The following is a 27,314-nucleotide window of genomic DNA, read 5'->3' on the forward strand; positions in this document are numbered from 1 at the left end:
GAGCGCGTGAGTCTACTATATCTAGACCAGTATATAGCTTTTATATCTTGCCATTGAGATGAATACGCAGTACTGAACAACTTATCGCCTCGATTTAAAGGGTTGCTAAGCATTCAAGAACTAGTTCGTTGAACAAAAGCCGACGTTTAGCAAATTCATTTTACATACATATATGTATGTATACTGCCGACTCTTTGTGTCAGCATGTGCTAGACTAGAAATGTGGCGCCGGCACGCAGAGATACCGTTAACTCCAGTTAAAAAAGGTAGGTGTTGTAATTGTTGTTGTTGTAGCGACAGAAAACATTTCTGAAGTAATTTCGAGGAGTGGTGCACGAATCCGTGTCCGTTTCGGTTACTTAGACCCGACTGTCCTGGGAACAGGAACGGTTTGTTGGGTAATTTTCGCCGCCTCAATCTGACGACGTTTATTTGCTGCTAGTTACTCATAAAAAATAACAACTTCATTTTTTGGTAGTCTGATTTATTTAAAAAAAAAAAGGAAAAAATCCTTAACGGTTATGTTAAGATTTAAAACTTAAATCAATAAATTCAAATATTGTCATAGTCTTCGTCTAATTCGAACAATATATTCGAACTTTTACACGTTGCAGCAAGCGTTTTTGTGCCGGCTGCAGTCATTTTTGCCATTATCTCGCTTGAAGCTTTCAACATGCTCTTGCTACCACCACCCTGTAGGCTGTTGGCCGACGTCGATGCCAGTGACGATGACGATGGTGAGCAACAGGACGACGAGGCTGATGATGTAGACTCACCGGCTGTGGTGTTGGCGTCTATTTTACAGTCAGCTAATTGATTTGTGGGCGGAGTACTGGACGTTGGTGGCGTTTTCACCATCACACCAATATTGCTGCACACACCACTGGCTGGTGGTGTGGCAACAGCACTGGCCATTTCAACTGGTAGAGCGCCAATGCTTATGGTGGCCACAGCAGGAACCGATGCTTTATTGCCTGCGCTCAACAATTTACTATCGCCGCCGCTATTCGTCACTATGTTGGACAAGTCAATGTTGATAATGGGTGCAGCAGCACTGAAATTGAAATTCGCATTTGTTACAGGCGCGCTCAACGGCAAATTGCCCATGCTGGGTGTTGTGTGTAGCTGTTCGCTGGTACCCAATGTGGCAGGCGTTAACGGTAGATTGCTGTAATCGATCTTTACAACGGGCTTATTGCAGAGATCGTAGCTGAAAACGGGCGCGGGTATGGCAGTTTGTGAATGTGTTTGTTGTGTTATTGAATCGGCCTTTTGTCGCTTGGCTGGCGATGTACCGGTACAATTGTCATTATTGTTGTTGCACGGCACTGATAACGCCTGATGCCGCAGGCGCTTTTGGCCCGTTTGTTTTTGTGTAGCAGAATTGGTTGATACCTGCCACAAATGCTGGGCGGCATTGGCGGGTGACGATTCGGAACGCATTAGCTTAATGGGCTGTACATAATTGCCATAAGCAGCTCTGGGTGTTGTTGGCGTTGTGGCTGGTGTTGTTGTTGCTGTTGCAGGTGAGGCTGTTGGTGGCTTTGCTGCTGCTGCTGCTGCTTGTGCAACAGATGCCGTATGCACAATTACACTCTGTGTGTTATTTAGGCGTTGCCGAATGCGTTGCCTTAAATCTGCTTCAGTGGACGCAGTGTTATTAGCGCTACCGTTATGCGGCGCTAATTGGTATTGCTGCTGTTGTTTGTACTGGAAATGTGTTTGTCCGCCATTGATTTTCGTCTGTCCAGAAACCGTACGATATTGGTTGCGTCCACCTGATGTGGATGGCATGCTCAGATCGTATGGTGTATCCGAATCAGGATAAACATCATCGGGTGAACTTTGTCCGTCCTCTTCGTTATAGTTGGCTGCCTCTTCTGCTACACTGATATCAGGCACATTCTTCACCAATTCGCGCAAGAAGTCGAAACGCTGCTCCGACATGATGCATTGCTTCATGTGGGATGTTGACAATGTTTTTGCATTACGCGAATTTGTAATTCTTAATGTTTTCGTCAAAAGCGATTCCACAAAGAGTTCCAATGTCCTAGGTATATATGAAGAAATTAAAATATACAATACACCAGTTAAGGAAATTCGCCATCGCTTGGCTAGGCTTGTTAAAATTATAGGCTGTTATGCAATATGTTACATAACGTGAAAACAGCATGAAAAATTATTTTCTTGAGAATATGCCCGATGTTGACTATAATATTACTATCTCATGACTTGGGAATGCTGTACTTTTTCTCTAATTCTTTGCGCTAATGTATGTATGTGTATATTTTTATGGCTTAGAATTTTTTTTTATAAAAATATACGTGAGAATTATTTATTTTTTCAATTGTGAAAAATATTTACTAAAATGGACATTTTGAGTTAAAATAAGGAAAAACGTTCAGGCTATAAAAATTTACATGCACGATATTAATATAAAATAGTATATAACAATTTGAAAAGTATACACAAAATATGCATTGCATATATGTATGTATGTATGTACACTGAGTTACTTGTTCACAAGCAAACACCAATTCACATTGCATAATAATAATGTATGTAAACTTTTAAAAAACTATATAATTCCTAGTCACGTTCTGGGAATTGAAATATTTTTTGTGTATATATATTACATACAAAATCACTAGAAATGTTTGATTCATACGAAATTCCAAGCAATAATATGAAAGTAGTGCTATCAAATAATAAAGTAAATTCGAATAATTAATCTTCATAATTATCGCCTTGGTTGCTTGTATTAGGAATTATATTATAAATACTGTTGCATAATATTTTATATTAATTTTAAGGATTTTAGCAGATTGAAGAACTTTTCAGTGAAAATCAAGTAAAAGCATTAATTTCTAAAAGTATTGAAATTCAAGCTTATCACGTCGTATAACATAAGCATTTACATATTTTCATTTTTGAGAAAACATGCTTTGCATTTTCAAAAGGATATAAATTATGACGGGAACAGCTTGCGCGACCTTTCCGATGTCTTCGTCACTCTGCATTATTTTCTTGATGCGACCCTGCAAAACAAAAACAAATCTTATCAGATATTTCCGCTGTGCGAAATGAAAGTGCATGAGTATGTATGCGTGTAATTTATATACGCGCAACTTTCGTATGAATAAACGCAAGGGCCGTATGAGAACCGACAACGACGCTTTGGGAAAGCATTAGCAGAAACAATAGTATTTACTGTTTCTTAGCTACCGCGTTTTCTTTTGCATCACACTCGCACATCCATTCACTTTGACCAAATGTAGCACTCACCGCCGGAAAACGCGCATTGTATTTCTTCTTCTTTGACGGCATGCTGCAGCAATGAATTCAGTGATTTTGTAAATTTTATTTGTAAAAACAAACACTTTTTTTATGCGTTTACTTTTATTTTTTATATACAATGTTGTTCAATTGCTATTTGATTTGCTTTGTTTTATCTTTATTGCCGTTGCAGCCAGTTTTCGCCAATATCACTACTTCTGCGTTGACTACTTCCTCAATACTGTCGTTACCGATGACAACGTTGGCGTTGGCGTCGACAGCAGCCTTTTGCTTGTATATATTTTTTTTTTTTTTGGTTGTGTTGTTCTAATTCTAAATGGAGGGGTTGATGTTTATACTGTGTTATTAAGAAAATAGTTCACTTTCATCTAACAAATAAGCTAACTATTTTCCCCACGACACTTAATCCAAATTGAAACGCACAAAATATGAAAAACTATAACATAGAATATTGTTTTTCTCAGTAGTTAAAAATTCTAGACAGGAAAAATTGACACGGCTTAGATTTTCCTCTATTTGATATGACGACCGAAGCAGCTGTCAAATTAGTTAACAGAGTTGTATTAACGAACGTTTTAGTACATCAGCATTAAGTAATGTAAAACGTAAATCGTAAAATTAGTAACGTTAATGTTTTGTATTGCGATAATTCTAATAGCCGAATACTATATAATAGTAGTAGTAGTGTGTTGTATTATGTGTTTATTGTTTAGAAGTATTTGTTACCACCAAACGGTAAAATCATAAGAGTTAGTAGCATTACAAAATCTAACTGTGTCAGATAACGGATACATATTTAATATTCTTGACTTTTTCTCATTAAAATCTAATTTTTCGTTTAACTATATCGCGTGCGTTAAGGGTTTTCGTATCATAGAAAATATATATGTAACACTATTTGAGTACATTGCTAGCAAGCTTTCTAACCTTCACTGCAAATACATTTTTTTATAGATTAAGTTATAGTTCCGATCTTATATCGAGCCACTATAAAACTCCCACGAATATCTAATCAAAACCTCTTAAATGTCACAATTTCAGAAAATTAATGTTAAATTTAAAAAATTATATCTGGCAGCATTGTTAGGGCGCACCGCAAAAAAGCCGACAGTAGAATAAAAATTTGTAAATAAAAATTTGTAAATAAAAATTATAAATGAACATTGAATATTTAAATTATTTTATACTTTGATGTCCAGCAAGCGTAAAGATCCTTGTAAGGCAAACGCATGTAAAATACAGGCTTGCTTAAGTGGTGAGTGGATGATATATATTTTTTTGAAAACCATATACATTCAAGTACTAAAAAAAATTATATAATTTTGGATTGCTTTCACAGAAAATCACTATCAAGAGAGCAAGTGCTTGGAGGTGCTGGAACAAATGCGTCTATGTTGCCTAAAGTGGCATAAAGAGTCAAATTGTTGTTCAGGAATAATTTTAGAAAGAAGTTACCTCGTTGACAAAGACGAACAAAAACAGAAGTCATAAAGGCATATATATTAAATTTACTGTAATAAAAGGTGAGTACGTTTACATTCTTTGTTAAGGTATAGGTTTGATAGTAAGTTGCACCACAAGCTATAAGAGCCTTTTATTTATAAAAATTCAAGACTTGGTTTGTTGGTTAATAGGTTTCCCATTAAAACCCATAAAAAAAACGATCGTCGTCGGAGACCCGCTCGGTGGCAGGCAAAATGCCAAGAGAGCGCGTTTCAGAATGTCATCAACAAGGCTACATAATCCAAATCCATTGGCTCAGACGGGATCAATTTGTTGATGCTAAAACATTTGGCTCGACGGGAGTAAGCTATCTTACCAAGGTCCACAACCTGTCCCTGACCATTCTTCAAATACTCGACGTGTGGAAAGTTGGCAGAGTGGTCCCACTACTGAAACCTGGGAAACCCGCCAACAAAGGGAACTCTTATTGCCCGGTAAATCTGCTTTCCGCAGTATTGAAGACACTTTAGGCCATGTTACTCCCGACATTCAATCAACACCTAGGTCTAGCAGACCATCAACATGGCTTTTGGTAAAGTGCACATCACCATCACAGCATTTAGCGTCATAAACGACCAGATATTTCGTCGTTCTCAATTCGGCCGGTCCTCAATTATGCAGCCGCAATATGGTCGCCTGGATGCAGTGACACGCAGAATAAGAAGCTTCAGACTTGTCAGAACACTGCACTCCGGACTATCACGGGGTGCCTCTTGATGTCCCCAATCGAACACCTACATAGCGAGGCCCGTATGCTTCCGGTTAAGGAACATAACGAGCTCCTCTCCAAGCAGTTTCTGCTGGGATGTTTTCGCAGAAACCACCCCTGCAGACGCCTGCTTGCAGCGGAGCAGCCTCCTAGGAACATCTAGAGGTCCTTCCTTGACTACGTCGACGACATCAGACAGCACGTCGACCAGACTTCGGACGCAACTAACTTCAGACAAGCACTGACCGCCATTCACAGTGGAGCCATTAACACCTTCACCGACTCCCTTTCAGTGAATGGCGTAATACGAGTCAAACCACCACCCATTGCAGACACAGAGCTCGAGTTGCCTCGCGAATCTAGAGTGACCCTCGCGCAACTTCGTTCTGGATACTGTAGCAGGTTAAACTCCTACCTATCCAGAATAGACCCTGACATACTAAACACATGTCCTGCATGCAATGAGTCTCCGCATGACACTAACCACCTCTTTGCATGCCCAACAAACCCCACTCATCTAACACCCCTTTCCCTATGGTCCGACCCCGTCGAAACAGCTCGTTTCCTGGGCCTTCCGTTAGATGACCTCGACGACAACGAATCTAGAATTTATCACCCAAACGGGGATTAGATAATCGTTATAACAACAACAACAACAACCAGATATTTCGTGGCCTAATTCAAAATCCACCCTGTGTTCTATAATAATCCACGCTCCTCCCAGAGCTAAAGTAGTGGAACATGAACTCTCTGAGCGGTCGGCAACCATTCTTACTGTGTCGAGCACAAAACTCTAATTTAAGAAGAATTATATATGGTGTTAAACTTCTCTATTTCGAAATTCCCTCAACTAACAGAGGGAATTTCCATCACGGTCAAGGGGCATAACGAACTCGTCACCTAGCAGTTTCTGCAGGAAAAAGAAACCATCACTGCCAAAGCCGATCCCTTTTGAAACACTTTGTACGACAGTCGGGTCTAAGTAACGGGAAGTGGTAATTGTGCGTTGGCGGATTTTACGTTCCAGTGAATCTCTAATCTCCAGGCGCTATTTAGAATTAAAAACTGGTGATTCTGGTGGTGTTTGCAGCTGCTTGGGAGCGTTGAATGTTTCGGGTTGTTATCCTGTAGAAAATACGAGTCACTACCAAGACTCAATTCTTCCGCTCTTGGCTTCAAATTTATTTTTAAGATATTAAGGTATGCATATTTAATCATGGTGTGCTCTAAATTCCGGTTGGCCCTCGCAATTACTAGCTATGTACCCCCATATCATGGCTTCTTCACCCCCGTTCTTCACAGTATGCATTGAGATTTCCTTAACGAGTGCCGTGCCCGTTTTCGGCATAAAATCCTACGTCCCTTGCTTCCCAAGACGCAAAACTTGCTCTCATCGAAAAAAATAACTTTCTGCCAAAACTCCCAGGGCTTATTTAAGTTTAATCACTTACCTATTCACTAGTGATATGAATGAGTTCTTGTGTGCGACTTGCCCATAAAAACCTGTCAGATTTTCATTGCTCTAAATACTATAAGATTATGCAATAGACTAGTGATAAAGCACTTAATATGATTATGCTCTAAAATTTAGTATATATGTACATGTTATTGTTTAGGAAGAGAAAAATTTTTTTCGAATTTTTCTAAATTTTTCTCAAGTTCTTTTGTAAAAGCAAAAAAACAAAAAACAAATTGATTCTAACTATAAATTTTATTTTTAGGCATTTCTATTTCAGTGAATAATGCAAAAACCTTCTATTCCGCCCTACAAATTGTCAGCTGAAATACAAGAAAGAATAAAACAGTTGCAACAACAAACCCAACAAGAGAGTGGACAACGTCGCCGTACAGCAGTGCTGCCAAAACGCACTTGGATTCAACGTAATCCACGACTTTTTCAAATAACCTTTATCACCACATCTTTGTTGGTGTTTTTTTCAAAGCCTTTGTACGACGCCTTCATCGCCGATCCCGTACCGCCACCAAAAGGCGGAGCACCGCCAGGTCACAGACGTTAAGTAAACAACCAAAGAGCAGTAAAATTCGAACAATATCAGCAAGTAAGATCAACAGCTTGTGTAATAATTAAAGGAATGGAATCAGTGCGCAAAGCTAAGCAGAGACTACGCAATTATCCCGTGCTACTGGGCAAATGCGCTGATAAGGCAGCTGTTTATGCGGCATGTGTGACACGAGATTTAAATGTGCAGCATCACATTTGCGATAAAGAATACAAGCAGTTCAGTGAATGTTTACAGAAAGCAGCAAAAGAAATGAAAACGAAATTGTAAAACGTATGTACTTGTAAATGCTGGTTTCTTATAAATGGAAATTTTTCCTATAAACTATTGATGCTATTTATTACTTTTGACACGTTGAATGGAAAGAAATTAATGGGTTAGTAAAAAAAAATCGTAATAATTTCCAGTAATATTGAATGCAAAAGCAATATAATAATATAAACACAAAGTCAAAATATTAAACAATCAATCAAAATAAACTGCATATGCTTGAACTAACCAAATAGTTTATAAACGCATTACAGCTATTTGTACAAAATACCTAATCTCTCTAATCAATTACATACATATACTATGTCCACGTCTAACGCGTCAGCGAAAAACACGCCACAACCAACTAAAACGCTACTAAGCCGTTGCGGCACACTGCTACTAGAGCTTAGCTTTCGCACACATCTGCTTATATCCATAGCATTGCGTCTGCTGCTTATCACCTACGGCCATTGGCATGACGCACACTCGCTGGTGCCTTTCACCGACATCGACTATAAAGTGGTCACTGACGGTGCGCGGCATGTGCTGCAAGACGGCAGTCCTTTCAATCGGCACACCTACCGTTATAGTCCCATTTTAGCATACATGCAACTACCCAATGTGCTGCTACATCCAGCCGTCGGCAAAGTGATCTATGCGGCATTCGATATATTTGTGGCCATATTGATTTACTTGTTGGTGCGTCTGCAATTACAAGTGCAATGCCGCAAAGCGGTGCATGCATTGTTGAGTAAGTTTGGTAAAATTAGATCGGCGCAACAGTATAATGAAACCGATGCACGTAATCGGCCGGAGAATATTGCACGTGCCAGCGCTTGCTTTTGGCTTTACAATCCACTAACGGCAATCATATCGACACGCGGCAATGGCGATAGCTTTTCCAGTTTCTTTGTCATCTTAACCGTTTATTTGCTCGTCAAATCAGAGGATACCGCACGCGGTGCAAATTGGTTAATTTTCGCTGCCGGCCTAACACATGGCTTCGCTATACATTTGCGCCTCTATCCGTTGCTCTTCAGTCTCGCCTACTATCTCTGCTTGTCGACGCGTCTAACACGCAGCGCACGCGATCTGTTACGTCAACTTTTATTTCCCTCATACCGTCAGTTGTTGTTCGTTGTGGGCACGTGTATTGCGCTCTTCGCATTTACCGGATTTTTCTACTCCCTCTACGGTTGGCAGTATATATACGAGGCGTATTTGTATCATTTCGTGCGTCGCGATGTGCGACATAATTTTTCGCTTTACTTTCTCTTGCAATATCTAAGTGGCAATGTGACAGAGTCGTCGCTGGTGGAGAAGCTGCTCATATTGGCACCGCAACTAGGCTTACTGCTCTATCTGAGCTTCAGTTTTGGACAGTTTCGACAGACGCTCACATTCTGTGTATTTGCGTTAGCCTTCGTTATGGTCACTTACAACTCGGTGGTGACGTCGCAATACTTTGTTTGGTATTTGGCGTTGCTGCCGCTTTGCCTCAATAATTTGCAAGCGATTTCGCTGTCGCGTGCTTTCGTCTACTTCGGTACATGGTTGTTGGGGCAAGCGCTTTGGTTGTTGCCCGCATATCTATTGGAATTCAAGACGTGGAATACATTTTACTGGATTGGCGCGCAAGGCGTTTTATTCTTCTTAATCAATAGTTATCTGCTAATGCGTCTGATTGAACACTACAGCTTTACATCCTTTAAGGTGAACTTTAAAAAGCTCTTTTAAATATAAATATATACATATTTAATAGTCTTAAACACACACAAACACACACACATGAATACTTACATTTTGAAAACCATAAACTATGAAAAAAGAATACAAGCAATGCTTAAAAAAGTATTTTTTTTTATAATAAATTTCAAACTCAGTTCTCTTGTAATATGCGTTAATCTAAATCTAATAATAATATTTATAAAATGCAATACAATAAAAATAAAAGCTTTAATGTGAATACAAATCGTAAATTATAAACGAAGCGTTTATTCATTTCTAAACAGCCTTTAGCGGTGATATAATAGCGCTCAAACGCCGGTCCATACGTAAGGCCCCGACCGATTATGCATAGTCTTATCGCAAATAGAGCATGTGGTCATTCAATCGCCCTGCAATCCAAATGTTGCTTTATTATCCCCGCGCTAGGGTAATGAGTGTTTGAGGCGTGTTCATATTCAGCGTGTCGACAAGCTACCATAAGTGCTTAGTTCTTCATATGTATGTAGGCACATACATATGTACATGTATATGTATGTATGCATATATGTATATTTAGTTTCAGCCGGATCCACATGTGAATGCTTAGCCTTTGTACTGTGCGGTACATCTGGACCGCATGCGTTTGCGTAATTATATAATTACCAGATTAGCTGAAATAGTTGTTGTGTATAAAGTATTTGTGAACAGATTGTAGACTCACAAATAGAGTGATTATAAATACATACATGTACATATACATATATAGTTTGACTTTATAATAAAGCAGGCAAAAACGATAACTGCGGCTGCACCGAAGTTATAATATCCTTCACAAGTGCACTAGTACTGGATTCCGCTTGGTTAGTTTCTATGACAGCTATATGCTATAGTAGTCCGATCTGAACAATTTTTGCAGAGATTGCAGCGTTGCTTCAAACTGTATTCCATGCCAAATTTCGTGAAGATATCTTGTCAAATACAAAAGTTTTCCATACATGGATTAGATTTTTATCGGTCAGTTTGTATGACAGCTATATGCTATAGTAGTCTGATCTGAACAATTTTTGCAGAGATTATAGCGTTGCCTCAAACTGTAATCCATGCCAAATTTCGTGAAGATATCTTGTCAAATACAAAAGTTTTCCATACAGAAACTTGATTTTGATCAAATCGTTTGTATGGCAGCTATATCTTATAGTGGTCCGATATCGGCGGTTCCGACAAAGGAGCAGCTTCTTAGGTAGAAAAGAAGGTGTGCAAAATTTAAGATCGATAACTCAAAAACCGAGGGACTAGTTCGCGTATATGGTGACCAAATCGACTCTATTTTATACGATCTCCTACGTTTCCTTCTGGAGGTTGATTTATAGCACTCACTGTCCGTGAAATCTATTGTAAATTCCACAAAACGATCAGCAATCATACACAGTTCTTGAGGGTATTAGTGCGTATCAATATAAGATATATTTTCTAATTTATTTATTGTATTGTGATTAGACAATAACAAATTCTTTTGGTGTGTATAATTTTGTATCACACTGTATGCGGCTACGATTTTGTATTGACGTTGTACGTCATCTATAAATATTCACATATAAAATATTGTACAATGCATAGATCACATTTTTAAAACAGATTGTTTAATGCCATTTCTGATAAGAGCGTTATTGCTTTTAGTGCAACAAAGGTATTCGACCTTTTTTTATTATAAAATGGGGACAAATAATTGCTGCTATTATGGAAATTCTGAGTTCAGGGCACTGCCTATAATCTTTTATGAATTTGCTTCCCAGAAACCAAGACACCAATATTCTTCTTAAATTAATTCAGATAGAATGTATCAATGAAAAGATTTCGAAATACCATAGCTACAGATTAGGTTAGGTTAAAAGGTCAATCCTGTTACAAGTGCCAACAGGTATCTAACTTGGACAGCTTACAACGTCGGTTCGTTGTTATATCTAAAACTCATAAAGACTAAATACCTAATAAATCGACGAAGCGCTCCGAGCTTTTCACAAATTTGTTGAAATGGATAAAAGTGTCGGCTATGCCTACTGGTTCGCCGAAAGTATGACTGCCGAGATGTTGCCACCTTAGTCTTGCAAAAGCTGGACAATGGAGGTGAAAATGAAAAACCGTAAGTTTATTTGAAAGTTATCTTTGAGGCAGCAAACCCCAAATTACACCCTTCAACTAATTATACTTAGAATATAATGCCAAAAATACCCGAAATAGAAATCTATAAATATAATTAATACTAACTAGTGTGATTACTTATTACTTGTTGATAGCTTCGTTACATACATATAATAAATTGTTTTTTTTTTATTAATACATTTCCTATGTTCTAAGATTAGCTTGTTTTGGCGTATTTTGTTGACTGTTCTTTTAATACATTATCATCATTCAATAATGACGATCATGATAAGGTTGTTTTGATTTATTCTATTTACTACAGCATAAGGTTGTTTTGATTTTTGTTTGTTAACGATATTTTGCTGATATAATGTGGAAAAAGTACGCTCCTTAACTAGTGCTAAATCAATGAAATAGTTTATGAATTTTAGAGAAATAATAGATTGTTAAAATGCGGACACTTTTAAATTTATTTATGAAATAATCTGAATTCTTTTGCAGGGTATAAGCAGATATGCTGCTATTATGATTTCTTTTTTTAACCAACCAATAGATAAGAAAGCTCAGAGACTCTTCAATTCTAGGCTAAGTAGAAATACTTAAAAAGTTGTAATTTCCGTAGGCCGTTTGCCACGTAGTTTTTAACACGACGGAAACTTCGAAGACCCATCAAAATATATATACATCAAACTATTTTAACTTTGGTTGCACCGTAGCTATAATGCCCTTCACAAATAATATTCCTAACAAAAACTTGATTTTGATCGTTCATTTTGTATGGCAGTTATATGATATAGTAGTCCGATCTGAACAAATTACAAAGAGTTCAGTGATCTCATAAAATGTAAACAAAAGGGTCATTGACCCTATAAAATACAAGCAAAAATATCATTGACTTCAAACGTAAACAAAGGTTTTCGACTTGGCTAAATGTAAACAACGGTTGTGGGCCTCGCTAGATATAAACAAAAAGGACAATGACCTCATAAAATGTAAATAAAGGGGTCATTGACTCCATAAAATGTAAAAAAAAGGGGAATTGACCCCAAATGTAAACAAAGGTTGTTGTCTTGGCTAAATGTACACAAAAGGATCATTCATCTCATAAAATGTAAACAAAGTGGTCAATGAACTCGGCAAAAGGTAAACAAAAGGATCATTGATCCCATAAGATGTAAACAAAGGGGTCATTACTTCGTTAAAATGTAAATAATAGGGTAATTGCCAATATCGGACCACTATAAGATATAGCTGCCATATAAAGTGATCGGTTAAAACCAAGTTCTTGTATGTACTTTTGTATTTGACAAGATATTTTTCTGTTGTTTAGATCGGATCACTATAGCATTAAGCAGCCATACAAACTGATTATCAATATTAAGATAACGATTATTTTGTAGACTTTTAAACTATGAGAAATGCGGCTATTAGAGCTTCGGTGCAGCTGAAGTTAACGTTTTTTCTAATTTAATATAAAGTTTTGCTATACCTGAAGGTATTTCGCCTGCTTTGATCCTTGCTAGTTGCAAGATTATAAAATGTTCGATTATGAGCGAACTTAGCCCTTCCTAACTTGTTATAACCTTTATTCGTAAGCTAGTATGGCTTGGTGTTAACTGTTATGTAGTAGAACCAACAAGTTTAGGGCTTTATCGTTGGATTCTATAATGAGTTTTTTTATGTCAGAAAGTGTCAGTCGGAAACTGGCGTCGTAGCCAAGTTTTGATATCCAATAACTCTTGAAGTTCGATCACCACATCCTTGTGGACCGACGAAGCGTTTTGAACTTAAAAAAAATTTAAAGCTGAGCAATAGAAGAGAAAGTGACAAGAAGATTCCACCTCGACTTCCTCCACAAAGCTTTGACAAAAAGCGTCCGGCAAAATATTTAGACGGACCTCATGTGAACCTATTGGGAAGTGTCAGAACACCTACCAACACCAATTCTGGCGAGATTGACTTTGTTAAGAACAAGTAGTTCAGATTACCACCTACAGTTTACTTTGGACCAGAGAGATCCCGCAGCCGCACAATTTCTGGTTGTTGACCAACGCTTGCCGAGCTTAAGATAGCTCCATAGCGCTAGAGCGCAAGCGGATAAAGGAGTACGGAATCGCTTCCAATCGGATGAAATTGTGTAAGGCTGTCCTCCCGAGTAAGCTCATTGGCTTTGCAGTTTCCAGCGATTCCGCTAAGACCAGGCACCCAAACAAGTCGAATACGGAAGCAGCTTTATGGTGCTGCTAATGAGGTCAGGCGCTACTAAACCAGCTTTGAACGCACAATTAGCGAATTCAAAGCAGGTATAGCCGCTTTGCTATTGGAGTAAATTACTGCTACCTTGCTGGCGGCCCCTTCCGCTTGTCAGACACTACAGTGGTCACAATGTACAGCCCGTTATACCTTTTGGTTTCGTATCATTCAGAATTTGAATGTACGCCCTTAAATCATTTGGCTACTGCGAGTAAGAAAAGCTCATTTTTTTTGTATTATAAAAATATACTTTGAACCACCCTTTATGTTTTTGTACGTATGTATGTATGCACGATCGAGCAGAGTCTACGGACCATAAATTCTCATACGTACTCATTTATAAATTATAGGTTTAAATGGAAAATTAATAGAAGTGACACGCTTTGTTGTAGTAATACCGTTGTGCACGTGCGTCAGCACTTGAATTGAGAGCATCTTTAACCGGTTGAATAGAAAAGCAGCACGTTTTGTATTAAAATATTTCAAAAATAGCCAGAGAGAGTCAAAGCATTGGCGTTGTCATTTTGCGACGCTTAAATTCGCAAAAACGAAATTTGTGTAAAAACTCTAAATGCAAAATACAGCGAAATTCATAAACCACGACGAAGTTGCTGCAATACGTAGTACGTAGTATATGTATATGTACTTATGTATGTAAGTACGTCTGCACTACTTGTGTAGAAGAGCGGTTGTCGTCAATAAAACGCCGATAGTAAAACACGCTCGCACGCAATAGTAAGATTTGCAGTGACAAATACACTGGCTAGTGACGTGTTAGTAACGTGCTATGTGCTTACTTATATTTTTAGAAGGTATAAAATGAGTTCTGGCAGACTCTAGCATGCTATTTCGCTACAGAAACTGTATGTTACGACGTGCCTTCTGTCGTTCGACGCTGCGGTATTCGTAAACACGCATACGCCGAGTACTCGCACTGCCTATGCGAGTTGGTAAAGAGCATACCCATACATAACTAGGTAGTTATGGAGCGAAGCAGTTTGAAATTTCAATTACACCTGTGCGAGCAGCTGAAGTCAACGCGTGTGCTGGACGCAAAAATAGCATATAGACAAATATACTAAATGCATATACATATTTTTACAATACTAAAAATAATATAAATTCTTTTTTATTGCTGTGTAAAGTATTTACTAAAAATGCAGAAGCGCACAACCGACATGAAACACACGAAAATAATACAAGTTAACACACACAAGTGACGCGACACACATTTGTGTACAAATACTATGTACTTACATACATATATAATATACATATGTATATGTAAGTATATTTCCTCAGTTGTTTGCCAATTTCGGTGCATATTTTGTTAGTGCGCTCACATAATCAGTGCTTTAACGACCAGCTGCTTCAACGCTGCACTGTCTGCCTAGGTCTCCGCTATTGCTTTTGTTTCAGTAGCATAACTGCTTTCATTTGTTGTGTTGCTATACTATACTATAAATGTGCAAAAACAAAACCTTACAAATTTCAAAAAAATTGTACACACAATTGTTTTCCGTTTGTAAATGTCATGGAGTATTTTAATAAAACTTTATAAAAGTCTTCAAAAGTGTTGACTTGTGTGACGTGAAATATTTCTTCGAATGTTGCTCGAAAGCGAAAGCAAATAAATCGCTGAGGAAGCGGAAAGGGGAAACATACAAAACAGCAATTTGATGCAATAATAAAAGCCAAATTACAAAACAGACGTAGCAAAAATTTATATAACAGCGTGCCGTACTAACAAACGTTTAAACAATTTTCGCTAAATCGTAAATATGAATCGAATTTACCAGTTCTTTCGTCACAATCACGTCCTGGCCATATGCGAGGATGCCATTGATAACAAATCGTTTACGTTGAATTTGTCACGTTTCGAGATGCCTGATGTGCCTGATTTGGTGGAAAAGTGTCCAATACTGCTGAAACTCTTCCTGAATCACAATCATTTGACCAAGGTGCGTATACCTAATATTACACTAATAAAGTGTTAATGTTGTGTTTAATGTTTAATATGCAAATTCAGCGTATTTATGTACGTAAATACAACACAGTTTTTGATTGATATACATATGTATGTACCCTGTAGAATATTTTTATTTTGAGTTGTTAACTACCTTGTGCATGGAAAGTTTTTGTTTGTGTTTTGTCTGGATAAAAAAGGAGCATAAGCAAAACAAATTACTCCTGTCATCATCCGACAGCAAGTGTAAATGTGTAAATCACTTTGATTCTTTGGCATTTTTCAGTATTTTCTGCCTTTGCATGCTGCATTTTTAGTAAAAATTGAGACTTTGTATTTGTTAAAAACTAAAAATAGTTGCATAGTACAAATCAGATTACTTTTGTGGCTAGAAATATGCTGAAGAGGGTGGGTTGCATATTGACTATCATATTGTTGAGAAGGTCATGGTCAATGGCTTATAGGAAAGATTGAAAACGAAACGGAAAGAAGACAAATTGAAATGAAATTTAGTTTAACCAGAGAATGTAGAAGTTCTCTGGTCTAACAGAAAGTAGAATGAATAAAGACTCAGAGTAGAAAATTTACAGGTGTACGGGTTCAAAAGAGAGCCTATCTGTGCTAGCTGAGTTACTAATTAATATATAATCTTAGTAATTAAAGCAAAAATATTTAAATTTTATAATGCATATGTCAACAGTTTAGAATTTTGAAATCTTGAACATCTGCTAATCAAATGTAGCATAATTCATTTAAAGCCAGAGTTCAATTTAATGTTTTCTGCTATCGCTTATACTGTTTGTAATATTAATTTATATCGATTTTTATGAATGCATAAACAGATATGAGGTCTATTTTTAATTTATTCGTTATCAGCGTTATATGTAGGTGATAACAAATGTAGAAATATCAAGTAGAACGTTTGGCAGTCGCTAATATTGTTGTCTGAACGAAATTCACTTTATGTCGAACTGTCGAAAAATGTATGATATGTATACTCCTTTTAATATTTATATACTAAACAGGGTATATTGAGTTTGACAGGAAGTTTCTAAGACATAGAAAGAAATATCGGAGACTATATAAAGTATAGCTTATCTCTGTATATACGCAATCTAGCTCCTCAGTTTTTGATATACATATCTAGCTGCAAATCTTTTCCTCCCCGAAAAGCTGCGCATTTGTCGGAACCGCCGATATCGGTGCACTATAGCACACAGCTGCTTTGCAAACTGAGCATTCAAAATCTAGTCCTTGTATGGAAAACTTTTTTATTTGACAAGATATCTTCACAAAAATTCAATATAGATTATTGTCCAAGGCATCGCTACAATATACGAACAAATCGTTTAGATAGGTCCACTATAGCGTATAGCTGCCCTGCAAACTGACTGATCAAAATCTACTTTTGTATGGAACATTTTTTTATCTGTGAAGATATCTTCACGAAATTTCGCATATATTATTGTCCAAGGCAACGCTACAATCTCTGAAGAAATTATTCAGATCGGACGACTATATCAAATAGCTGCAATACAAACTGACCGTGAAGGGTATTACATGTATCAACAATATACTAAATAGCGATACAAAACTGCCTGCATATTTTCAATAAAAGTCATCAAAATTTGATTCCATATAAATTTTCTGCCATTACAGTTGCCGCCCATTATTGCCAATTTGTCACGCCTGCAGGTGTTAACATTGGATTACAATCGTCTGGATGCCTTCCCAATGGTCATATGTCAACTGACCAACCTGCGTATACTTAATCTTAGTTGTAATGAAATCGCTAAACTGCCACCGGAAATCGGCCATCTAACACAATTAGAAACATTTTGGTGCAATAATACGGGTCTATTAGAAATACCCGAAGAGATCGGCAACTGCCAACGCCTCGAGACGATGGGCGCACGTGGCAATAAGTTAAAAAGTTTACCAAACAGTATGGGTTTGCTGGCGAATTTACGTTGGTTGACTTTCGAATCGAACGAACTGACGGATGTGCCCGCCACACTCGGTGCACTATCCAAACTGGTGCATCTGAATTTCAAGAATAATCTACTCACCAATGTACCCGCTTGTTTGCGTCATATGCGTAAATTGCAATTTGTTTTCCTCAATAACAATCGCATAGAGACAATGCCCGCAGAGGAAGATCTCTTTAGCACACGATTTGTGCGTGTGCTCAATCTGAGTGAGAACCCACTATGCAATGCGGAGGAAACGCGCCAGCTGCTTAGAGTGAGTGTGGCACACCGGAAATGTGCATGCAAATTTTAAACTATTACAAAAATAAATATATAAATAATATCATGTATGTTAATGTATAATATCTCTTACAGGAGCATATGCATGTTCAATGTGAAGAGCGCTTCGATGTGGTTGGACAACAGCGTCTGGGAACGCGCAATACGGACCAAAGTGAAGATGACGACGAAGATGAGGGTGATGTAAACTCTGATTGGGAGAATAGTATAGCAACTAGTGACTTGGATACGACAGATGAGAGTGGTCCCGAAAATGACTTAGAGGTAATTATGTTTATAACAATACCCAAGTTTTATTAATACAAATAAATAAATATCTTCATTATTTGCAGGATATTTCCATGCTTATACCAGAACTTTCACGCTATATAACGAATTTTACATGAACGATGCGCAATATGGACTTAAGCGTATTTTTGGTAGCTGTAATATGCTCTCAAACGTACATACATATATACAGACATATCTAAATATATATTTATATGACTTAGTATTGGTATTGAAAATATGTGATAACTTCTAAACTTTTAAACGTATACAAAAAACCAAGAAAAAAATAATAAATAAAATAAACAAACGTTTTAATTTTATTTTAAAACAAAATGTTTTTTTTTTTTTATTGAGAGTAGGATTCGTACTCATATGAAATGCAATCAAATTTACATTTTTATTCATATATTTTATTTTTGCACAGCAAAATGTTGCAATGGTGTTCTGTCAAACGACATACTGAGGAAAGTGTCAACAAATAAGGAAGTTGGAAACAACGCAGCAAACTTAAACATACTTAGTAAAAATTATTGGTTTGTTTATTTTCAAATTGGTTTTGTGGCCTGAGTTGTTGTTGTTGTTTGAAGTAGCTTAGCCAGACATCTTTTTCATAAGCTCCTCATCTTGAATGGACATAGCTGTAAGTTTTTTGCCAATTTTTTCATGTATATCCAAATATTTGGCCACACAGCGGTCAATGCAGACCATTTCGCCCTTACCTGTGGGAAACATATGTTTTTTAGTTATGCATTGTACAACTGCTTAAACGTATAAAATTAACTAATTTTACTTTCGCTACAACTTCTTTTCTACAGTATATAAACTATTTTTTTAATAAATAGATAATACTATTTAAAAAAAACCCCACGATAGTCAGTCATACATTTGCTAAAGAAAAATCGTCAGATTTGCGAACATAAATATAAATAATTCTCATTAACTTTGGTTGCTCTTTTTGTTGTTGCCAGAAAACATTTTCCAAATAATTTTTAGTATACCTAGACCCGACTATCGTGGGAACGGCTGAAAGTGTTGGCTTATAAATGTGTCATACACAATTCTTTATCAAAGCTGCCAAAACAAAACATATACAAATAATTTTGTGACGAATTCTAACTCACCTAATTCAGCTTCGCCATAACGTGGTGGTATGCATTTCTTGTGGCAGGCATTTGTCATACGATTATATAAGTCAGACATCATTTCAATTTCCATTTCTTGCATTAACTGCAATTTAGCCTGGTCGGCTTGGCTTATCTGTGGCATGGCCATTGTGCGTGTATGGTTTTTTTTTAAATTAATATATGATGGTTGCTAATTATACACTATGCGTGACAGTTCCAAGGAGCTGCTAGTTGCCGTGCAACAAAACTATAGTAAATAATGGCTGGCTAATTAACTTAACCGCTGAAGCTTCTTTCGCCTACAGGTTCGTATTCACCAGTATTCGACTTTCGCATGCGTTCACGTATTTGCATGTCCTGATAACGGCGCTGATCTACAGAACTTTTCGACAAAATAAACCCAGACACACCAGCAACTGTAATGACGCACCTGAGATTTAAAAAAAAAAAAAAATATATATATATATTTAAGTATACTGTTTTAAAACAATAACAATTCTACACTTTACTTACCAACAAATTGCTATTTTTCCAAATGAACCCAAAGACATGACCCTCATGAAATTTTATTGAAGCAACGATGTAATCTCAGCTGGCATGGACATAACCTCAATATTCTTGTCGCTGACAGCTGCTTAGCCGCAAATGTGTTGCCACACTTATTACAAAGCAGAAGGTTTTTTAACTGTTGTCAGAAGTTTTACCAATGCATATACCCCTCACGATATATTATATATATATCAGTTGGACCCTCATAAGTTTATAAGGTTACAGGCATTTTATAGAATAATACAAACGCATTTGCTGTTTTTAGTGTTTAACTTCTTTTAATATACAAAATTTGACAACAAAATAAATTAACAAAGTTTACAAAATATATACATATAAATATATAAATAAATATGTATCAAAATGCTTATACGTACAAAATGGAATGATAAGCTAACAAGAAAAAAATATGCACGTTAATTAAATCAACATTAAAACCTACTAAGGATTTTCACTTAAACTTAAATAATCGAAATTTCACATAGTCTTTCAATAAAAATAATATAATTGGGAATTTTGAACGGACCACATACGTAACACAGTTAAGTAACGTAAAAATGTATATAGAGAGTAATTTGGCGGATTTAAACTAATTTAGCACGTAATAAGTATTATTATAAATTCCTTTTGCATTTTAGGTAAGATAGGGTGCTGGTAGTGTTGAATCAAATTCCAATATGTGGCATATAAAATAATTAAAGTCAATAAGGGTCTTATATTAAACGCTGCATATGAGCAAAATCGCATTCGTAGCTGTTGAAGTTTTAAAAGTCTATTGGTCGTTTGGCTAGATCATTTCTAACTAGCAACAATTGGTTTTTAAATTATACTAGTATATAATATGTATGTAGCGCGTAGCTGGTTTTAGTATTAACTCGGTGGTATAGAGAAGGAATGTTGACCTCTACCATGATTTGGTTTCGAACCGAACCAACTCATTTTCCAATTCAGCGTGTCCTGCAGCAGTTTCTCCTCATCTTTGGTAAGTTTTAATAAAGTTGCAACAGCGCGTATTAAATGTCGTGCTTCCACCTGTTGATAAATGAATTTAGTTTTAAAAATAATCAAATAGAAAACGTCTGATGTTGCACTAACCTCGCGACTAGTAAGAAACTTCACAATTACGTGCTTTAAATATTTAAAATTGACCTCGTCCATAACTATACTATTGCTTGTGGCTCCGCTCATACCACCACAGTGCTCACAAGCTAACGTATCATTCGCAACCGCCGTACTGACAGCAACCACATTTGCGGTAGTTGGCGATTTCGCAGCAATGCAATTGCCGTTACGCTCTTTCTCAGCTTCAAAGGATTTGGCGCTGTGAAATTCCTTCTGCAGTGTCTTCTTGAGATCAGCCAAGCGTTGATTTAGAATTTTTATTGTCTGTGGCGTGCAAGCAAAACATAGAGAATATTTATAACAACAATAATAAATAAGAATTATTATGTGAAAAATTACCTTATTTTTCTCGCTTATTTCGCGTTGCATTTCATCGATCTCCTTCAGCTTCTCATCATTTTTATACATCACAGTCTTTAAGTCTTCCATTTCGATTTTACACTGTTTTATCTCTTGTATTTTGGCCTCCATTTCCCCAGTTAGCTGCTCGTTCTTTTCGTGCAGTTCGTTAGCTTCATCACGCTCCATGCGCAACTCTTTACGCAGTATCTCCTCGCTCTGTGATATTTCGGCATTACGCAACAATGCTGTGAGTTTTTCTTCCTTTTCGGCTTCAAGTATGTTTTGCGCTTCGTTCAGCTGCTCTTGCAATTGAGTAGTTTGTTGGCGAAGCGATTGTGCCACATGTTCAGCATTGGTGGCATATTCACTAAAACGTTCGTCTGCCGTGCTGATGCGCAACTTGAGATCTTTCGTTTCATTTTCTAATGTCTCCTAAATGTTTAGTAAAGAAATATTATAGTACAATACCATCAAAAACTTATTAAAAAATATATAAATACTAAAATAGTTTAAAAAAGAAATTTAAAAAATTTAGATATTATTCTATATTAATAAAAAAAATTAAAAAAAAATATTGGAAAAATTTAAAAAAAAATATTAAAAAAATTAAAAAAATATATTTAAAAATTCAAAAAAAAAAATAAATTTAAATAAAATATATAAATTTAAAAAATATATATGTATATATACAAATTAAAAAAATATATATATAAACATTAAAAGAAATATACATATATACATATGTATGTATAAAAACAAAATATACATACATATAAAAATTAAAAAAAAATATATAAAAAATTAAAAATATATATGTATATAGGTACAATAAAAATTTAAAAAAATTATATATATAAATAAAAAAAAAATTATATATATAAATAAAAAAAATTTATAAAAATTTAAAAAAAAATAAACATATACACAAAAATTAAAACAAAATATACATATAAAATTAAAAAAATATATAAAAAGTAAAACAAAAATACAAATAAAAATTAAAAAAATATATAAATAGAAATCTAAAAAAAATATAAAAATTACAAAAAAAATTTAAATAATTAAAACAAATAAAAAAAAATATATAAAAAGTTAAAAAAATATATATACAATAAAAATTTAAAAAAATTATATATATAAATAAAAAAAATTTATAAAAATAAATAAAAAATATATAGAAATTAAAAAAAAAATTATATGTACATATTAAAATTATATCAAAAAAAAATACACAAAAATTAAAAAAGGGTATACATATAAAAATTAAAAAAAATATATACATACATATGTATATAAAAATTAAAACAAAACATACATATAAAATTAAAAAAATATATAAAAAGTAAAACAAAATATACATATAAAAATTAAAAAAATATATTAATAAAAAATAAAAGAAATTCAAGAAAATATTCATATAAAAAAATTAAGAAAAATAGACACTTATATAAATTAAAAAAATATATAAATAGAAATCTAAAAAATATATAAAAATTACAAAAAAAAAAATTAATACAAATAAAAAAAAAAATAATTAAACAAATAAAAAAAATATTAAAACAAATAAAAAAAAAAATATTAAAACAAATATAAAAAAAATTAAAACAAAGTAAAAAAAAGTTAAAATATATTAAAACAAATGAAAAAATTTATTGAAAAACAAAAATTTATTTAAAAAAAGTCAATTAAAATAAAATCTATAAAATAAATAAAAATTTATTAACAAAATAAAAAAAAATATTAAAAAATTGAAAAAAAAATTAAAACAAAGTAAAAACAAAAAGTTAAAATATATTAAAACAAATGAAAAAATTTATTGAAAAACAAAAATTTATTTTAAAAAAAGTCAATTAAAATAAAATCTATTAAAAAATAAATATTTATTAAAAAATAAAAACAAATATTAAAAAATTAAAAAAAAACATCAAATAATAATAAATATATTATTGCGAAATTTAATACTCGCATTTTAATTAAAATCACTTTTTTTGGCAGAAAATAAATCTTTTATTCAAAATTAACAACATGATACAATTTTTAACTAATAAGTAAATAACATAAAACACTTAACAAATATATGTAAAAAAAAACAATAGGCGTTAGTTGGCGCTTGTAAATTATTTATACGTATATGCCTCCAAAAGAAAGCAATTATTTGGTGACGCGTGCTTGGGTTAATTTAAGCGTTTCAATTTCAATACGTGTATGGAGGTATTAAATACTTTTAAAACATTTTGTTTGGTTAGTTACATGCTATCCCATTGCAAATCATCAACATCAGCGGGTATACTCACAGCCTTATTGCGCTCGTAAATAATTTGTTGTTCATTCTCTTCGCGACATTCCTTCAGCGCCATGTTTAATTCGTCTATCTCCTCCTCAAGCAACTTTATCTGGAAAAATAGAAGAGTTTAAGTTACAAATTTTACGAAATTAACAATTTGATATTACGTGCTTTTAAATGCTTCCTTCCTTGTTGTGAAATTTGTGCAAAATATGTTAAACACAAGCATAGCACGCTCTTTATACACATAAACATTTTTTTTTTTTCAAATTAAAATTTCATTCGCATAATTTTTAACCGAACCTCAATTTAAAGTACACCATTTATTAAAGCGCGTTGCTTAAAACATACCTTATCTTCGCGCTGTTTCATATCATCCTTAAGTTTCAACATTTCGAATTCTAATTGTTTCACTTTCTCATTTAAATCGTCACGGGCCCGCAACGCCTTGCGTTTTTCGGTGGTCTCCTCGGCAACTTGTTTTGACAGTCGACTGACTTGCGTTTCTAATGATAAATTCTGACCGCTCCATGTACTCTTTATGTCGGACAACTGAAGATGTGCTTCTTCTAAATGTTGTTCGAGCATTTTACGTTCTTGCACTAGCGCTTGCATTTTCTCGTCAGCACTGAATGAGTTAATCGCATCTAAACGTGCTTGTTCCATGATTTGCAGACGCATCTTTAAATGTCGATTTTCTTCCTCAACAGCGGCCAATGTAGTTGTTAAGTTATTTTTTCCCAGTTGAGATGAATGGCGTAGGCGTTCCAATTCATCCTGTAAGCAAACCGTAAGCAATGTTAGCAGGTATTTATATATATATATATATTGTAATAATCTAAGGTGTAGATATGCTAACGTAGTTATACACATACCCACGCACAGTCTTAACAATTATACGTACCAGCATGAGTCAGCGTCAGCACTAACTGTACACCAAAATGTAAATAGCATAGTGTATTTTCTTTTTGTTTTGACGAAATAACATAAATGTGAAAAAGGTAGATAACGATGTGGCCAACTAAAATTATGTGAAACTTTTAAGGCGAAAGAAAATTCTTAAATAATACAGACTGTAACCAACCACAATGTAACTACAAATAAAAATATACGCTTGGTTTATACACAGCATTTTAGAACACATAATTTACTATTAAGTCCAATCGGTATTACTTAAGTCAACAAAGAACCAAAAAATTGATAGATAAGCACTGTGGTATTTAAAAAAAGTTAAATACCTGAACGCACAAAACACATATAAGCTACGCTGGCAAACAGTCACACTTATTCACCTGTAAATCTTCGACCATGGGCTCATATTGCTTCAGTCGTTCAAGTTCTGTGGTTAAGTTTTCAATTTGCTGCTGATTTTGCCGCATAGCTGCTAGTCGATCAACAGCTTCTTGCTCACGGAATGATAATAGATTTTTTAATTTCTCAATTTCGCTTTGTTGTAGGTTTTGTATCTTCTCCTGTTCTTCGCAATATATATCCTTTTGTGTTTGCGCCACTTTCACAGTTTCTAATAGGATTTCGTTCGTCTTTTCAATGCGTGTCTTCTCCTCTTGAATTGTTTGCAAGCGTGTAGTTAGATCTGTCACCTTGGTGGTCAACTCATTACATTGACTACGCAATGTGGAGAGCTGTTCCGCCTGAAAAATTAAATTTATTTTAAATGCACTTTTTATTTCTATTTTGTTTATGTTTTTATGCCCACCCCATAACTCTGTGCGTCCATACTGCCACCTCCGCCGGCGTCTTCATTAGTGGAATTTACACTTAATGTCGAAGAGAAACGGCTACGTATTCGATTATTGTTATGATTGATGTGCCGTATATTCGTGGCTGTTGGAGCCACGTCTGAACCTGTCTCCTCTTTAATTTTATTTTTTAATGAAGCAAACATTTTTCAATGCTGCTGCTTAAACTTTTTTATGCGTAATTCAGTGCAGAAATAATATTGTGTAAATCAATTGCCTCATTCGTCATTTACACAAAACGGCACAGGTGAATCTTACAAATTACTGCAACCCCCTGTCATCAGCTTCTGCCTCACCACTTTTGTGTATTAGTATTTTTTTGCTTATGTACACTGGATTCTTCGACTGTTATCAGCCGCTGGTAAAAACGGTCTGCTATACTTTTTGGTTTTTGTTATCGTAAATGCTAATTGGCTGTTTAAAGTTATGCTAATGCGGCTTAGCATGAAATAATTAGACACCAGTCCGTATTTTTAAGTTTTCCACAATCGAAAAATTTAATCCCCACGTCCGTCCAAAGCTGATTGAAGTTTAGTTACGTTGATAGTAAATAATTTATCGTAATCACGTAACGTTTCCTAAGTATAGGGTGACCCAAAGAATTGATTTTGTGTAACTCAATAAATTCAAAATGCAATTTTTATTATTAATATACCATATATGTGTCGGAAAATTATTTTAATTATGTTTAATTATTATTTTTTTATTATTTATTATTTTGTTATGATTTTATATTTACATTCTTTCATAATTTTGCATAAATCGCGCTTCAGTTTGACTTTATTTTTCTCTGGGGAGGATAATTATCTGTTTGAAGCTTTTCGGATTGCATCCTTCCAGAAATAATTTTGCTAAAAAAAGTCCTGGAATTTGCAGCCAAGAGCGATTCCTACTTTTCCGCTCTTCTTTCCAAAGTTGTTGTTGTTTTGTAGCGGCAAAATTCGGCCAAGTTGTCAGCCTTTGGCCGGATAAAAATCCAGGTCCGTTTCGGTTACGTAGATCCGACTGTCGTGGGAACGAGTTTTTTAAGTTTAATTTAAAGCTTAAGGATCCGGTTCTATTGGCTTGATTGCTGCCGAGTCTTTGATTGGATGGTCTGTCAATGCATTGCCTTCGACATCTTTTTGCTCTGGGTTCCATGCCAGTAATCCACGATTTTTCCTGGCGATCCTGTTAAGCTTTTCAAAGCGCTCAAGTTACATTATGGATTGGATTTCCAAAGGAAGAAGTGGTTTAAGCTCTGCTTAATTATAATTTAGAATGATAATCCGATTATCGTGATAGCAAAAGGCATGAATCTCAGCTTGAAAAATGCTTGGAAAAGTGTTCATGGACAATGACAGTTTGGTTACGTGGACCCACTATAACAGTACCAATTCCATCTACTATCAAACTGGGTTAGATCGCCGAAATAACTGCACTTGCCTGCATAAGATTCGTTTCAATTCGGGTATTGGAATCCTCTCAGTCTCCTGCATTGTTCAAAGTTGTCACGCAAATTTTCTTATTACAGATTCAGACTACTGATTGAAGTTGGCTCTGCTCATTCCTGCTCTCATCTGGTCGTCAAACTCTTCTTAGCATTTTATATGTCTTTATTTCTACATCATAATGGCAACATTTGTTGTTAGCGTCCTATCCTAATCCCGCACGGCTATTGTTTTATACGATTTTCTCCGAGTTTTGGCTCGAAGCGGGGGTGCTCAAGTTGTTTCTAGTGCTTTCTTATGCAGGTTTTGTTGCCTG

At 35.2% G+C, this 27,314-nt stretch overlaps 9 protein-coding genes across 9 annotated transcripts; 5 read left to right on the top strand and 4 right to left on the bottom strand.

Annotated features, from left to right (window-relative positions):
• Positions 1-492: 492 nt before the first annotated feature.
• Positions 493-3,829, bottom strand: NC2alpha (negative cofactor 2 alpha). Its single transcript, XM_014240995.3, has 3 exons — positions 3,286-3,829; positions 2,966-3,038; positions 493-2,054 (listed from the first exon to the last, which is right to left on the bottom strand). Exons 1-3 carry the CDS (start codon positions 3,325-3,327, stop codon positions 553-555), a joined length of 1,617 nt encoding a protein of 538 aa, XP_014096470.2. The 5' UTR covers positions 3,328-3,829; the 3' UTR covers positions 493-552.
• Positions 3,830-4,488: 659 nt separating this feature from the next.
• Positions 4,489-4,804, top strand: LOC106621957 (cx9C motif-containing protein 4). The gene is made up of 2 exons (XM_036375153.2): positions 4,489-4,552; positions 4,637-4,804. The coding sequence occupies exons 1-2, from the start codon at positions 4,489-4,491 to the stop codon at positions 4,786-4,788; spliced, it is 216 nt and encodes a 71-aa protein (XP_036231046.2). The 3' UTR covers positions 4,789-4,804.
• Positions 4,805-7,251: 2,447 nt separating this feature from the next.
• LOC138855611 (uncharacterized) lies at positions 7,252-7,563 on the top strand. The gene has a single exon (XM_070107856.1). It carries the CDS (start codon positions 7,252-7,254, stop codon positions 7,525-7,527), a length of 276 nt encoding a protein of 91 aa, XP_069963957.1. The 3' UTR covers positions 7,528-7,563.
• A 39-nt stretch (positions 7,564-7,602) lies between these two features.
• Positions 7,603-7,854, top strand: LOC106621959 (uncharacterized). Its single transcript, XM_070107858.1, has one exon. It carries the CDS (start codon positions 7,603-7,605, stop codon positions 7,798-7,800), a length of 198 nt encoding a protein of 65 aa, XP_069963959.1. The 3' UTR covers positions 7,801-7,854.
• A 157-nt stretch (positions 7,855-8,011) lies between these two features.
• Positions 8,012-9,768, top strand: PIG-M (Phosphatidylinositol glycan anchor biosynthesis class M). Its single transcript, XM_070107855.1, has one exon. It carries the CDS (start codon positions 8,104-8,106, stop codon positions 9,517-9,519), a length of 1,416 nt encoding a protein of 471 aa, XP_069963956.1. The 5' UTR covers positions 8,012-8,103; the 3' UTR covers positions 9,520-9,768.
• Positions 9,769-14,722: 4,954 nt separating this feature from the next.
• On the top strand, positions 14,723-18,720 carry LOC106621955 (leucine-rich repeat-containing protein 10). The gene is made up of 4 exons (XM_014240989.3): positions 14,723-15,842; positions 17,507-18,091; positions 18,193-18,381; positions 18,450-18,720. The coding sequence occupies exons 1-4, from the start codon at positions 15,663-15,665 to the stop codon at positions 18,501-18,503; spliced, it is 1,008 nt and encodes a 335-aa protein (XP_014096464.1). The 5' UTR covers positions 14,723-15,662; the 3' UTR covers positions 18,504-18,720.
• A 55-nt stretch (positions 18,721-18,775) lies between these two features.
• Tim10 (translocase of inner membrane 10) lies at positions 18,776-19,729 on the bottom strand. The gene is made up of 2 exons (XM_014240990.3): positions 19,509-19,729; positions 18,776-19,106 (listed from the first exon to the last, which is right to left on the bottom strand). Exons 1-2 carry the CDS (start codon positions 19,657-19,659, stop codon positions 18,979-18,981), a joined length of 279 nt encoding a protein of 92 aa, XP_014096465.1. The 5' UTR covers positions 19,660-19,729; the 3' UTR covers positions 18,776-18,978.
• A 53-nt stretch (positions 19,730-19,782) lies between these two features.
• LOC106621944 (uncharacterized) lies at positions 19,783-20,116 on the bottom strand. Its single transcript, XM_036375156.2, has 2 exons — positions 20,025-20,116; positions 19,783-19,941 (listed from the first exon to the last, which is right to left on the bottom strand). Exons 1-2 carry the CDS (start codon positions 20,069-20,071, stop codon positions 19,788-19,790), a joined length of 201 nt encoding a protein of 66 aa, XP_036231049.1. The 5' UTR covers positions 20,072-20,116; the 3' UTR covers positions 19,783-19,787.
• On the bottom strand, positions 19,783-26,108 carry Golgin97 (Golgin 97). Its single transcript, XM_014240977.3, has 8 exons — positions 25,526-26,108; positions 25,101-25,460; positions 24,160-24,585; positions 23,819-23,917; positions 21,522-21,956; positions 21,156-21,446; positions 20,025-21,092; positions 19,783-19,941 (listed from the first exon to the last, which is right to left on the bottom strand). Exons 1-7 carry the CDS (start codon positions 25,712-25,714, stop codon positions 20,931-20,933), a joined length of 1,962 nt encoding a protein of 653 aa, XP_014096452.2. The 5' UTR covers positions 25,715-26,108; the 3' UTR covers positions 19,783-19,941; positions 20,025-20,930.
• Between the last annotated feature and the right edge of the window lie 1,206 nt (positions 26,109-27,314).

Source organism: Bactrocera oleae, chromosome 4 (genome assembly GCF_042242935.1).
Source record: "Bactrocera oleae isolate idBacOlea1 chromosome 4, idBacOlea1, whole genome shotgun sequence".
Taxonomy (NCBI): Eukaryota; Metazoa; Arthropoda; class Insecta; order Diptera; family Tephritidae; genus Bactrocera; species Bactrocera oleae.